This window comes from Pristis pectinata, chromosome 11, assembly GCF_009764475.1.
Source record: "Pristis pectinata isolate sPriPec2 chromosome 11, sPriPec2.1.pri, whole genome shotgun sequence".
NCBI lineage: Eukaryota > Metazoa > Chordata > Chondrichthyes > Rhinopristiformes > Pristidae > Pristis > Pristis pectinata.
Genome location: NC_067415.1, coordinates 16,787,052 through 16,801,079, shown reverse-complemented (window position 1 = coordinate 16,801,079; position 14,028 = coordinate 16,787,052). Strand labels below are relative to the sequence as shown.

General features: G+C 43.1%; 1 protein-coding gene across 2 annotated transcripts in view; it reads left to right on the top strand.

The window, feature by feature from the left end:
- The window catches only part of mgat4a (alpha-1,3-mannosyl-glycoprotein 4-beta-N-acetylglucosaminyltransferase A), a 197,299-nt gene that overhangs the window by 113,068 nt on the left and 70,203 nt on the right, over window positions 1-14,028 (top strand). For both annotated transcript variants that reach the window (XM_052026335.1, XM_052026336.1), the window contains exon 4: window positions 11,798-11,931. In XM_052026335.1, coding sequence (XP_051882295.1) covers window positions 11,798-11,931 — 134 coding nt within the window. The remainder of the gene's footprint in view (window positions 1-11,797; window positions 11,932-14,028) is intronic.

Here is a 14,028-nt window from a genome sequence, read left to right as displayed (position 1 = left end):
GTACACTGTAAATGTGGAATTCTTGGATGATTATTGGCAGAATTGTGGGAGTGCAGCATTTGTAGGTCAGATGCCAGGCAAGTGGGCAACCAGAACTGGAAGCTCTGGACTTGAGAATTTCTCCCTCGCCTTCTCATGCCATCTTATCCGCGAGCATTTTGTGCAGTGAAGGACTGGGGGGGTCATTTCCACATAGTGTGACTTTCAGGATTCATGGAGTGAGCCATTAGCAAGATTACAGCTGCAGGGTGGATCCTGCACCATCTTTATCATCACTGGGTCTAAATCCTACACAAAATCATTGGTAAATTGGTTTATTATTGTCACATGTACTGAGGTACAATGAAAAACATTGTTTTGTATGTCATCCTCACAGATCATTTCATTACAACAGCGCCGTGAGTTAATACAAGGGAAAGCAATAACAGAATGTAGAACAAAGTGTTACAGTTGCAAAGAGTGCGTTTCAGGCAGGCAATAAATTGCAAGGCCATAACGAGATAGATTATGTGGTCAAGAGTCCGTCTTATTGCCTTTGGGGGAAAGTTCAATAATCTTATAACAGCAGGATAGAAACTGTCCTTGAGCCTGGTGGTACATGCTTTCTGGCTTTTGAATCTTCTGCCTGATGGGAAGGGGGAGAAGAGAGAATGTCCGGGGTGGGTGGGGTTTTTGATTATGTTGGCTGCTTTACCGGGGCAGCAAGAAATGTAGACTAAGTCCATGGAAGGTAGGCTGGTTTCCGTGATGTACTGAGCTGTGTCCACAACTCTCTGCAGTTTTTTGTGGTCTCAGGCAGGGCAGTTGCAATACCAAGTTATGATGCATCTGAATAGGATGCTTTCTATGGTGCATCGATAAAACTTGGTTAGGTTCAAAGGGGTCATGCTAAATTTCTTTGGCCGTGGCATCTACGTGATTGGACCAGGACAGGCTATTGGTGATGTTCACTCCTAGGAACTTGAAGCTCTCAAACTTCTTGACCTCATCACCATTGATGTAGACAGGAGCATGTGCAACAGCCTCTTCCTGTAATCAACGACCAGCTCTTTTGTTTTGCTGACATCGAGGGTAGGATTGTTGTCATGACACCATGCCACTAAGCGCTCTATCTCCTTCCTATAATCCGATTCATCATTATTTAAGATTCGGCCCACTACGGTGATGTCAACTGAAAACTTGTAGATGGAGTTAGAGCAGAATCTGGCCACAGTCGTGAATATATAGGGAGCGAAGTAGAGGGCTGAGGATGCAGCCTTGTGGGTCAACAGTGTTGAGGATAATCCTGGCAGAGGTATTGCTGCCTGTCCTTGCTGATTGTGGTCTGTTGTTCAGGAAGTCAAGGATCCAGTTGCAAAGGGAGGTGCTGAGTCCCAGGTCTAGGAGTTTCGGGATGAGTTTGCTTGGAACTATAGTATTGAAGGTGGAGCTGCAGTCAATAAACAATAGTCTAACGTAGGTGTCTTTACTGTCCATATGCTCCAGAGATGAGTGTGGGGCCAGGGAGATGGCATCCGCTGTGGATATATTTCAGCGGTAGACGAATTGCAGTGCGTCAAGGTTGTCTGGGAGGCTGAAGTCGGTGTGCCGTGACCAGCCTCTCGAAGCACTTCATGATGGTGGATGTCTTAGCCACCAGTCTCTGACCATGAGACTAGTCAGCCTTGGTTTTTTTTAAATTCAATTTGGATGAGGAATTTGCTGGAGAAACCAACGTTTATTGCCCATCCTTAAATGCTCTTGAGAAGGTGATGGTGAGCACATCACTGAACTGCTGCAGTCTTTCTGGTGAAGATGGTCTTTAGGATTTAACAGAAGTCCCAGCTGGTCTGCCACATGAATGCAGAAGATTCCATGGAAGTATTATGGGTGTTACCCCACTGTCCTGACCAATATTTAACAAGTAACATCACCAAAATCTAGAAGTTGCTGTTTATGAGAGTTTGTTTTGTACAAGTTGCTACTGCATTTAAAATAGTGCATTTAGAATGTTTTGAGGATGTAACTAAACACATCGATGAAGGAAGAGCAGTAGATGTAGTGTATATGGATCTCAGCAAGGCATTTGATAAGTTACCCCATGCGAGGCTTATTGAGAAAGTAAGGAGGCATGGGATCCAAGGAGGCATTGCATTGTGGATCCAGAACTGGCTGGCCCACAGAAGGCAAAGAGTGGTTGTAGAAGGGTCATATTCTGCATGGAGGTCGGTGACCAGTTGTGTACCTCAGGGATCTGTTCTGGGACCCTTACTCTTTGTGATTTTTTTATAAACGACCTGGATGAGGAAGTGGAGGGATGGGTTAGTAAGTTTGTGGATGACACAGAAGTTGGAGGTGTTGTGGATAGTATGGAGGGCTGTCAGAGGTTACAGCGGGACATAGATAGGATGCAAAGCTGGGCTGAGAAGTGGCAGATGCAGTTCAACCCAGATAAGTGTGAAGTGGTTTATTTTGGCAGGTCAAATATTATGGCAGAGTATAGTATTAATGGTAGGACTCTTGGCAGTGTGGAGGATCAGAGGGATCTTGGGGTCCGAGTCCATAGGACGCTCAAAGCAGCTGTACAGGTTGACTCTGTGGTTAAGAAGGCATATGGTGTATTGTTCTTCATCAATCGGGGAATTGAATTTAGGAGCCGTGAGGTATTGTTGTAGCGATGTAGGTCCCTGGTCAGACCCCACTTGGAGTACTGTGCTCGGTTCTGGTCACCTCACTACAGGAAGGATGTGGAAGCCATGGAAAGGGTGCCAAGGAGATTTACAAGGATGCTGCCTGGATTGGGGAGCATGCCTTATGAAAGCAGGTTGAGGGAACTCGGCCTTTTCTCCTTGGAGCGACGGAGGATGAGAGAGGGACCTGATAGGGGTATATAAGATGATGAGAGGCATTGATTGAGTAGATAGAGGCTTTTCCCCAGGGCTGAAATGGTGGCCACAAGAGGACATAAGTTTAAGGTGCTGGGGAGTAGGTATAGAGGAGATATTAGGGGTAAGTTTTTTACTCAGAGTGGTGAGTGCGTGGAATGGGCTGCCGGCAACGGTGGTGGAGGTGGATACGATAGGGTCTTTTAAGAGACTTTTGGATAGGTATGTGGAGCTGAGGAAAACGGAGGGCTATGGGTAAGCCTAGTAATTTTTAAGGTTAAGTACATGTTCGGCACAGCTTTGTGGGCCGAAGTGCCTGAATTGTGCTGTAGGTTTTCTATGTTCTATCTTAAAAAGCACTTAGTTTGACTGCAAAGTGCTCTAGGACATAGAAGATTTGTAAAAGGCATTGTGTAAAATGCACATCTTTCATTCATTGCAGGTTGAGTTCAACCAACCCTTTCTAGGGAAAGATCTTCATAGTAGGCAGCCTATGATGGGCCATTTGAGGACAGGAAGAGCTAAACACTTCCCTAGAAAGCCTTTACTGCAGTAGATATGAGGTACAAAGCCTGACAAAGAACAGAAACAGTAACTTGCCCTTGACTGAATTTTATAGATAAACCATCTGTAGGGTTTATTTGTGTATGTCAAGTGATATCATTAAGTTTAATGACTCTTCACACAAAAGAAAAAAATATTTGACACTGACCTGTGTAACTTGGTACAAACAGTACAATGACATTTTCTTTACTGATTCATTGTCCTGTAATTAGGAAGTCTTGTTTACTGGATTTTACAGACAATGTTTGGGTGGTACAGTTGTTAGTGATCTTTGTCAATCTTTCATGTTTTTTTTTAATTCATTGATTCATTGTCTTGCAATCTGGAAGTCTCATGACTGGAATTTACAGACACTTGTTGACAAAAAGTGGAAGTCAATTTTTTCTTTACAATATTTTTATGAAATCCATGAAGAAAATACAGAGTACATGCATCAAAAGTAAAAATACTACTGAATACATTGTATTAAGTCATACTTAGGATTACAATACTCTAAATCAATAATCACATTTAGTAGTTAATAAGGAAAGAAAAAATTGAAATATTTTATTACAAAAAATAATCTACCCCCTCTACCAAAACCCGAAAGCTGTTAGATAGAAGAAACAGCAAGGAAAAACCTTAAAAAACGTAACAGTGTCAGCCAATATCTGCATTTTAGTCCCCAGATCAGAGATTTTGAAAATAATTCAAAGGGTCCCCACAGGGTTTGAAAGTCTAGGTTAGATTCAAAAACTGAACAGCGAATCTTCTCTAGATTCAAGTATGACATAACATCCCGTAACCATTGAACATGCGTAGGCGGAGTAGCTTCCTTCCATTTAAGCAATACTGCTCTCCTGGCTATAAGAGAAATAAAAGCCAGAATATGTAAATCAGAAGCCTTCAAAGTTACATATTTTCCTCCAACAATCCCAAATAGTGCAGTCAAAGGATTAAGTTTAAAATTTATTTTAAAAAGTACAGAAAAAGTATGAAAGACCTCTGTCCAATATTTTTTGACCCTGACGAGTCCAAAACGTGAATTAAGGAAGCCACTCCATTATTGCATTTATCACAGTAAGGAGATATATCAGAATAAAAACGGGATAGTTTATCTTTAGACAAGTGAACTCTATGGACCACTTTAAATTGAAGGAGAGAGTGACGAGCATATAATGATGAAGTATTAACCAACTTGAAAATCTCATTCCAAGTTTCCTTGGAAATTGACATCTGCAAATCTGGAGTCAATTTTTTAAAAACCTGATTGATTCTATTGACAAGCCAGAATATTAAGATCATCGTAAAGAATTAGAGAAGTCCTGAAAAGAATACTCTTTGAATAGTGGGTGAATCCTTAGATAACGAAGCAATCTACAACCAAATGCATCAAGACCTGGACAATATCCAGGCCTGGGCTGATAAGTTGCTGGTAGTATTCCTGCTGCACATGTGCCAGGCAATGACAATGTCCAACAAGAGAAAATCCAGCTATCATCGCCTGACATTCAATGGTATTAACATCACTGAAATCCTCACTATCAATATCCTGGGGGCTACCACTGACCAGAAACTGTGGCTACAGGAGCAGGTCAGAGGCTAGGAATTTTCAGTGAGTAACTCTCCTCCTAACTCCCTAAAACCTGTCCACCATCTACGAGGCTCAAGTTTGGAATGTGATGAGATGCTCTCCACCTGTCTGGATGAGTGCATCTTCAACAACACTCAAGAAGCTCGACCTAATACAGGAAGTAGCCGTCCACTTGAAGTGCACTCCACCCACAACCATCCACTCACTCCACCACCGCACAGTATCAGCAGTTTGTACCATCTACAGGATGCACTGCAGCAACGCACCAAGTCGTGGACATCACCTTCCAAACTCACAACCTCCTACCAGCTAGAAGGACAAGGACGGCAAAAGCATGGAGCACCACCACCTGGAAGTTGCCCTCCAAGCCACACACCATCCTGACTTGGAAATATATTGTCACTGCTGGAACAAAATCCTGGAGCTCAGTCCCTCTCAGCATTGTGCCTATACCCACACCTCAAGGACTTCAGCAGTTCAAGAAGGCAGCTCACCACCACCTTCTCAAGGGAAACTAGGGATGGGCAATTAAATGCTGGCTCAGCCTGCGAAGTCCACATTCCTTGAATGAATATATAAAACAAAAATCAAATGGGTACTTTGCTGCAAGCTGGAGTAGAGCAACAGATTCTCTTGGAAGGCAATTGAATATTTGCTTAATAAACAAACTATTTTCTCTTGAGTTGCAGGTGACATAGAGGAACAAATGGCCTCCTTTCTTGACATTATAAATTTGTGATTCTCTGGTTCTACGTTAACTGTCTATTCAGACAGTGCTGTGGGGACTTCTCCTTGACTGTCACCTTTGGTACTCTTTAAAGTGGTGTTGCTGGAGAAGGCCAGGCTTTTGGCCTAGCAACATTGGAAGAATGTTGAAATATGTTCAAACCTGGATGTTTTGTTCCTTGATGGGAACTCAGATATACCACCATTCCAATGGCAATGATGCTGCTGCCTGTTCAGATGATGCATGTTGCAGGGGTGGGAGGCCTTCAGTTAACCTTGGTTAATTGGTGCGGTCCATCCTATATATCGATGCTGAGGTCAAGAGGGTGGAGAGTTTCAAGTTCCTAGGAGTGAACATCATCTATAACCTTGTCCTGGTCCAACCACGTTGAAGTCACGGCCAAGAAAGCTCACCAGTGCCTCTATTTCCTCAGGAGGCCAAAGAAATTTGGCATGTCCCCTTTGACGCTCACCAACTTTTACCCATGCACCATAGAAAGCATCCTATCCAGATGTATCACGGCTTGGTATGGCAACTGCTCTGCCCATGACTGCAAGAAACTGCAGAGTTGTGGACACAGCTCAGCACATGACGGAAACCAGCCTCCCCTCCATGGACTCTGTCTACGCTTCTCACCACCATGGTAAAGCAGCCAGCATAATCAAAGACCCCAGCCACTCTGGACATTCTCTCTTCTTCCCCTTCCATCAGGCAGAAGATACAAAAGCCTGAAAGCACCTACCACCAGGCTCAAGGACAGCTTCTGTCCCACTGTGATAAGACTATTGAATGGTTTCCTATTACGACAAGGTGGACTCTTGATCTCACAATCTACCTCGTTACGACCTTGCACCTTATTGTGTGCATGCATTGCACTTTCTCTGTAGCTGCGACACTTTATTCTGCATTCTGTTATTGTTTTAGCCTGTACTACCTCAATGCACTGTGTAATGACTTGATCTGTATGAACAATATGCAAGACAGGTTTTTCACTGTACCTCGGTACAAGTGACAATAATAAACCAATTTACCAATATCATCCTTGCTGCAGCCACAGTTCACCAGTGATGGAACAGGTGTATAGGGGCCGAGTGATGGATGCAGCAAAGCAGCTTGACATTCACGGCTCCACTATCAAACTGCTTCCATGGTATTGCGGCACCTCATTCAGATGGGTGCTGAGCTGTTCAGTGCAGGCAACTCAGTTTTTGCGTTGTTCACGTAGTCACAATTGCTGATGTCACTGGTTCACTTGAGCCTCACTCCAAGTTTCTGGGAAACGTGATAATGCATGACAGGGCAAAGGTACCAGACCTTTCTCTTGTTCTGGGAGAACATTGCCCAGCGGTCAACAGGAAGAACGGGATAGTATCCAGGAATATTGTATTACCAGAGAAATTCTGAACAACACACTATGGACGTCAGTGGTGATTGGTTTATTATGTCACATGTACCAAGGGCTTTGGGGTGAGTAGGAATGTGAACAACAACCTGCTGATAATGTAAAGAAAAACATTGGCCACAATTTAAATAACCGTTTCTCCATTATAGAACTATAAGTAACAACATGCATCTGACAGTAAATACCTCACAGCTGCAACTACAGATTGATCCAACCATTTCTACTCACTTTGCCTGGCTGGCTTGTGGCTGGTACAAGCTGTGGGAAGTAATCTTCAGTGACTGAGTCCATGTAGCCAGGAAATCTCTCTATTACTAAATCTTTAAACTCTACTCTACTGAAAAAAACACTGCACCCCTCCCCCATAAACACCCACACATCCACACTCTATAATGAGCCAACTCTATCCATTTCTTTTCTCAATTTCCGTTATATAGTTTGTAAATTTAGCTTTGAGTAACAGAATGCATATTGACCAATCGTCCTGGCAGTGGAGTCATGGTGCTATGTAGCATGGAAACGGGCCCTTCGGCCCAACACATCCATGCTGACTAAGATGCCTTCCTGAGCGAGTCCCTTTTGCCTGCGTTTGGCCCATAGCCCTCTAAACCTTTCCTGTCCATTTATCTGTCTAAATATCTTCTTAACGTTGTAATTGTACCTGCCCCTACCGCTTCCTCTGGCAGCTCGTTCCATACACTCACCACTCTCGGGTCCCCTTTAAATCTTTCTCCTTTCACCTTAAGCCTATGCCCTCTAATTTTAAACTCCCCCCCACTCTGGTGGGGGGGTAGGGAAGACTGTGACTCTTGATATTATAAACTTCTGTAAGGTCACCCCCTCAGCCTGCTGTGCTTCAGGGAAAACAGTCCCAGCCTATCCAGTCTCTCCTGATAACTCCAGCCCTCCAATCCTGCTAACATCGTTGTGAATCTTTTCCGCACACTTTCCAGCTTAATGACATCCTTCCTATAGCTAGATGACCAGAACTGCACCCAATACACCAAGTGTGGTCTCGCCAACAGCGTGTACAGTTGTAACATGACGTCCCAACTCTTGTACTTGATGCCCTGACCAAATGCCGCCTTCACCATTCTGTTTACCCATGTCACCACTTTCAGGAAACTATGTACTTGTACCCTCAAGGCCTCCATATTCTACAACACTTCAGGGTCCTTACTGTGAAAGTCCTGCCCTGGTTTAACTTACCAAAATGCAGCACTTTGCACTTGTCTGAGCTAAATTCCATCTGCCATTCCTTGACCCACTTTCCCAGTTGATCTTGATGTAATCTTAGATAACCTTCTTCACTATTTTAGTGTCACCTACAAACTTACTAACCATGTCAACTACATTCTCATCCAAATTGTTAATATAGATGATGAACAACAGTGGACCCAGGACCAATCCCTGCAGTACACCGCTGGTCACAAGCCTCCAATCTGAAGAACAATTCTCCACTCCTACCACCGAGTCAATTTTGCATCCAATTGGCTACCTCACCCTGGATCCCATGTGATCTAACCTTCTGGACCAGCCTCCCATACAAGACCTTGTCAAAGGCCTTGCTAAAGTCCATGTTGACAATGTCTACTGCCCTGCCTTTGTCAATCCTCTTGGTCACCTCTTCAAACAAAAACTCTTCAATCAAATTCATGAGACATGATTTCCAATGCAAAATGTGATGCTGACTATCCCTAATCAATCTTTGCCTTTCCAACTGCAAGTAGATCCTGTCTCTTGGAATCCTCCAGTAATTTTCCCACTACTGATGTTCGGCTCACTGGCTTGTCCTTGTAGCTCTTCTTAAATAAAGACACAATATTAGCCACCCTCCAGTCTTCTGGTACCTTGCATGTGGCTAACGATGATACAAATATCTCTGCCTGTGCAATTTCAGCAATTTTTTTCCCTAGCTTTCCACAATGTGCTAGGATGCACTTGGACAGGCCCCATGACTTATCCACCTTCATGTGCTTGAAGACTGCCAGCACCTCCTCTGTTTAATGTGGATATGTTTCAAGACATCACTATTCTCTTCCCTGAATTCCCTAGCTTCCATGACCTTCTCCAGATAAATACAGATGAGAAATATTCATTTAAGACCTCGCCCGTTTCCTGTGGTTCCACACGTAGATGACCACATTGCTCCTTAAGGGGCCCTATCCTTATTTACCCTTTTTCTCTCAATATACTTGTAGAATATCTTAGGTTCTCCTTTACCTTATCTGTCAAAGCAATCTCATGTCCTATTTTTGCATTTCTTATGTCCCTCTTAAGGATACCCCTACATTCCTTCTGCTCCTCAAGGGGATCTCTTGATCCCAGCTGCCTGTAGCCAAAATATGCCACCTTTTTCCTGACCAGTGTTCCCTAATCCTGCCAGCCTTGCCCTTCACTCTAATAGGAAGATGCTGGCCCTGATCTCACTTTTAAAAGCCTCCCACTTACCAGACTTCCCTTTACCTGCAAACAGCCTCTCCCAATCAACCTTTGCAAGTTCCTGTCTAATGCCATCAAAATTAGCCTTGCCCCAATTTAGGACTTTAACTTGCAGACCAGTCCTATCCTTTTCCATAACTATTTTAAAACTAATAGACTTATGGGCACTGGTCCCAAGTGCTCCCCAACTGACACTTCAGTCACTTGCCCTGCCTCATTTCCCAAAGTGTTGTCCCCTCTCTAGCAGGGCCGTCTACATATTGCCTAAGAAAACGTCCCTGGATGCACTTAACAAATTCTGTCCCATCCAAGTCCTTAGAACTATGGAAGTCCCAGTCAATATTAGGGAAGTTAAAATCACCTACTGTTACAAACCTTTAATTCTTTCAGCTACCTGTGATCTCCTTACATATTTGCTCCTCTAATTCCTGCTGACAATTGAGGGGCCTACAATATAATCCCATCAAAGTGATCACTCCCTGATTTATGTCTGAGCTCCACCCATATAGCATCATTGGACAATCCCCTGGGAAAATCCTCTCGAGGTACTGCTGTGATGTTCTCCCTAATCAAAAAAGCAACTCTGCCCTGCTCTCTTACCCCTACCTCTATCATGACTGTAGTAGCTGTACCCCGGAATATTGACCTGCCAGTCCTGGCCATCCCTCAACCATTTTTCTGTAATAGTTATAATATGCCAGTCCCATGTACCTCTCCGTGCACTGAGTTCATCTGTCTTATTAAAATAAATGCAGTTTACCCTATCAGACTTTCCTCACTCCCTGTCCTGCTCCTGCCTGTCCTGCCTACTGAACTGGCTCGCTTTACCTTCTATATTTGTCTCAACTTTCTTATTTGCCACACTACTGCTTTGGGTCCCACCCCTCCCTGCAGGCTAATTTGAATCCTCCGAAGTAACGCTAACGAATCTCTCCATGGTGGTATTGGTCCCCCTCCCAGTTCAGGTGCAACTCGTCCAGTAATCTTCCCTTCAATGAAGGATTATGTTCACAACTTGAAACCAACTAAACGTGGCCCAAGATTAGTTTCTTCTTCCCAACCAGGACATTGCAATAAAACCAATCTAATAGGACAGTATTTGTAATGAGGACAGGACTGTAGTCTCTAATTTTAAGCCTATATTTTTTCTTCCTGCCACTATCCTCTTATTGATGTGGAAAGAAAGATCTGCATTTCTGTAGTGCCTTTCAAAGCATCCTAGACTGCTTTGCAACCAATGAAGTATTTGGGGGTTGATCTTCAGTGACTGCTGTCACCAAGCTGAGAAGGATGGTCACATTTGCAATGTGGAAATTGCAGCAAGCAACTTGAGTACAGCAAGTTCCTACAAATGATAAAGTGATGAAAGCCAGATAATCCTTTAAAGTGCTGTTGGTTGAGAAGTTGAATAGAGGCCAGGGCAGCAGGGGTAACCTCCCTGCTGCTCTTCATCAGCAGAGAGACGCAAGTGTCCAAGTCCATTGTTTCCTGAAAGTGGCAACGCAGATGGGTAGGGTGATGAAGAAGGTGGTTTACATGGACTTCACTTCAGCCTTTGACAAAGACCCACATGGGAGACTGATCCAATAGCACAGTAGATGGACAAAAAGGTTGGGATGGACGTGACAGCTGTAGGGCTGGTTTCTGTGCTGTACAACTCTGACTCCGAGTACCAAGGGATCTTTAACATCCATCTGAGAGGGCAGTCTGGGCCTTAGTTTTGCCTGTCATCCATCTGACAGTGCCCTCTTTTCACAGGACTGCACTGAAGTGTTACCTAACATTTTTGTTCTCAAATCCTTGGAATGACACTCAAACCCACAACTTGCTGTCTCCGAGAGGAAAGTGTTGAGAATCTATGTGTAAACCATTTTGTATAATTATTATCATAAAAAGAGGAAATACTGGAAAAGCTCAGCAGGTTAGGCTGCATCTGTGGAGAGAGAAAACGGTTAACGTTTCAGGTCTAGAGCCCTTGATCAGAACTGAGAATTTGGTCCAGCCAGCAGGTAGCCATCCCCAACCTTCCCTGCTACCTAGATTTATTCATTTCTCTCTTTCTCAGTTCTGATTCAAGGGACCAAGATCTGAAACCTCGACTGTGTCTTTCTCCACAGATGCTGCCTGACCTGCTGAGTTTCCCAATGTTTTCTGTCTTTCAGATTTCCATTATCTGCAGTTTTCTAGATTTTCATTGACTAATTGTGTGTTTCTTTTGGCTCTAGTGTCCTTAGTGTTGGGAATTCCCACCGTGAAGAGAAAAGTTAAGTCCTACCTTGCAGAGACACTTCATTCATTGATAGATAAGCTGTCTACTGAAGAGAAGTTGGATTGTGTAATAGTGGTATTTATAGGTGAGGTAGGTATACAACTTGCTGCTCAGTTTTTGCATTTTGCCTTAAATAAAGCACTTTGTCTATTTGTTAGTATCTTTAACCACAATAACAGATGTTGAAATGAAACCACTTCTCCAATTTTGTTTTAGGTGTTTCATTAGCCGTGATTGTATTTATCAGATTTCTGATACTCAGTTCTAATAGAAGGACCAAGACATGAAATGTTAACCCAGTTTCCCTCTCCGTGGGTGCTGACTGACCTGCTGAGTGTTTCCACCATTTTCTGCTTTATTTTAGTTTTCCAGCATCTACCATATTATCCTTCTGGATTTTTGCTTTCAAATACTCTCTGCTTGTCCCCCCGCTATCTTGATTGAAATTCCTACGTACTGTAGTCAAATCAGCTGGTTATCCTGGGCAGGGACACCAACTCAGCCAGCACAGTGACCTGGTGGTCCAGCAGCTCAGTAATCAAATTACATTGTAGATTCCTTATTTCTGTTTGTTCTGAAATTGATTTTAGAATTTAAAATTAAAGATGGGGATCAATAGGTTTTCTTAAATTTTAGACACTGTCCCAGTCTCAGAGGTATAAAGAAAGTGGGTGAAATTTAAAAGGAATCTCATCAAATCATTCTAATATTTTTCCTGCTTTGCAAAGTGTTGTAGTCACGTTTTAAAAGTCAACTTACTACTTTGAGTTTATTACACTTGAAGCAGGGCATGGTGATTATATTACTCCAGGGGCTTGGGCTAAACCCACAGAAGGTGAGTTCAAATCTCAGCATAGTCTGAGAACTTAATGTTGTTTCTCTTTTAAGAAACCAGTGAACAAAAGAATTTTGGCTAAGAACCGCACTTACCACTGTCAGCATTCTTCATCTCAGTGAGTGTAGGACCATGTGGCCTTTGGAACCCAACTGGTTCACTAACACTCTTTTAGAGAAGGAACACTGCAAATTTACTCAGCTTGGTCTACTTGCGACTTCAATCCACGTCAGGGCAGCAATGGATTGGGAATAACTGCTGTCTTTAGCAGTAAGTTCCATATCCTGAACTAAATATGATATGGTGAATTTTGCAAAGCTAAGTTCCCAGTGTTTCACCTCATTGGAAAGGAGTATTTTGACTTATTGCCTTGTATTATACTTATAACAACATAGAAGAAGGCCATTCAGCCCATCACATCCATGTCAGCTACAAGAGCAATTCCATTACTCCCTTTCCCTCTATCCTTATTTCCCCATACCCTGTAAATTATTCTCTCTCCTACTTGCCCAACAACTGCTCTTTGATTCCTTTTGCCGTTGGCCTACACTACGGGGCAAATTACAGCAGCCATTTAACTACCAGCTTGCCTTTGGGATGTGAGAGTAAACGGTCACAGAGAACACGTGAACTCCGTGCAGACAGCCAAAGAGGTCACTTTAGAACCCAAATCCCTTGAGCAGCATCAACAGTAACTGCCATGAATGTGGAGCAGAGGATTGGGTACAAAGGTCAGCATCCCCAATTAGCAGTTTGTATTGCATTCTCTGTATTAGCTTGTAAAGTGTGCCCTTTTATCTGTGGTCACATCTATTTACTTTGGGCTTCCTCAGTTCTCTAACAATAGATTATTTCTTTATTGTGGTGGAGGCATTTTTTTGCAGCCATTACCAACTTTTTTTCTCTAAGGCTTCCTTCCCCCTGAGGTGCTATTACTAATGGCTAACAAAGGAAGCTTTTAATATTTTAAAATGTGCAAAGCCAAAAAATAACCAAGTGTGAATTGATAGTGCAGCCTCTTGCAATGATTTACCATCTGAAATGTCACAACCTTTCTGATGCTAATGACTAGACCACGCACCCATGAAGATGTTCTTTTGGAGAGATTTACAAAGCCGTTTGCAGATAGAGGCATGAGATTGAATGCAATTTCACAGAACAAGTTCCCAGTATTAATGATTGTGTTATTGAAAAAAGTTTGGATCAACTTACAGTGCTATAGCACAGAACTGAGTTTTTTGATGATGTGACCAAGAGAGTCAATGAGGGCAGGGTAGTAGATGTGGTTTATATGAACTTCAGTAAGGCCTGTATAAGTTCCACATGGTAGGCTGCTCTGAAAGGTTAGATCG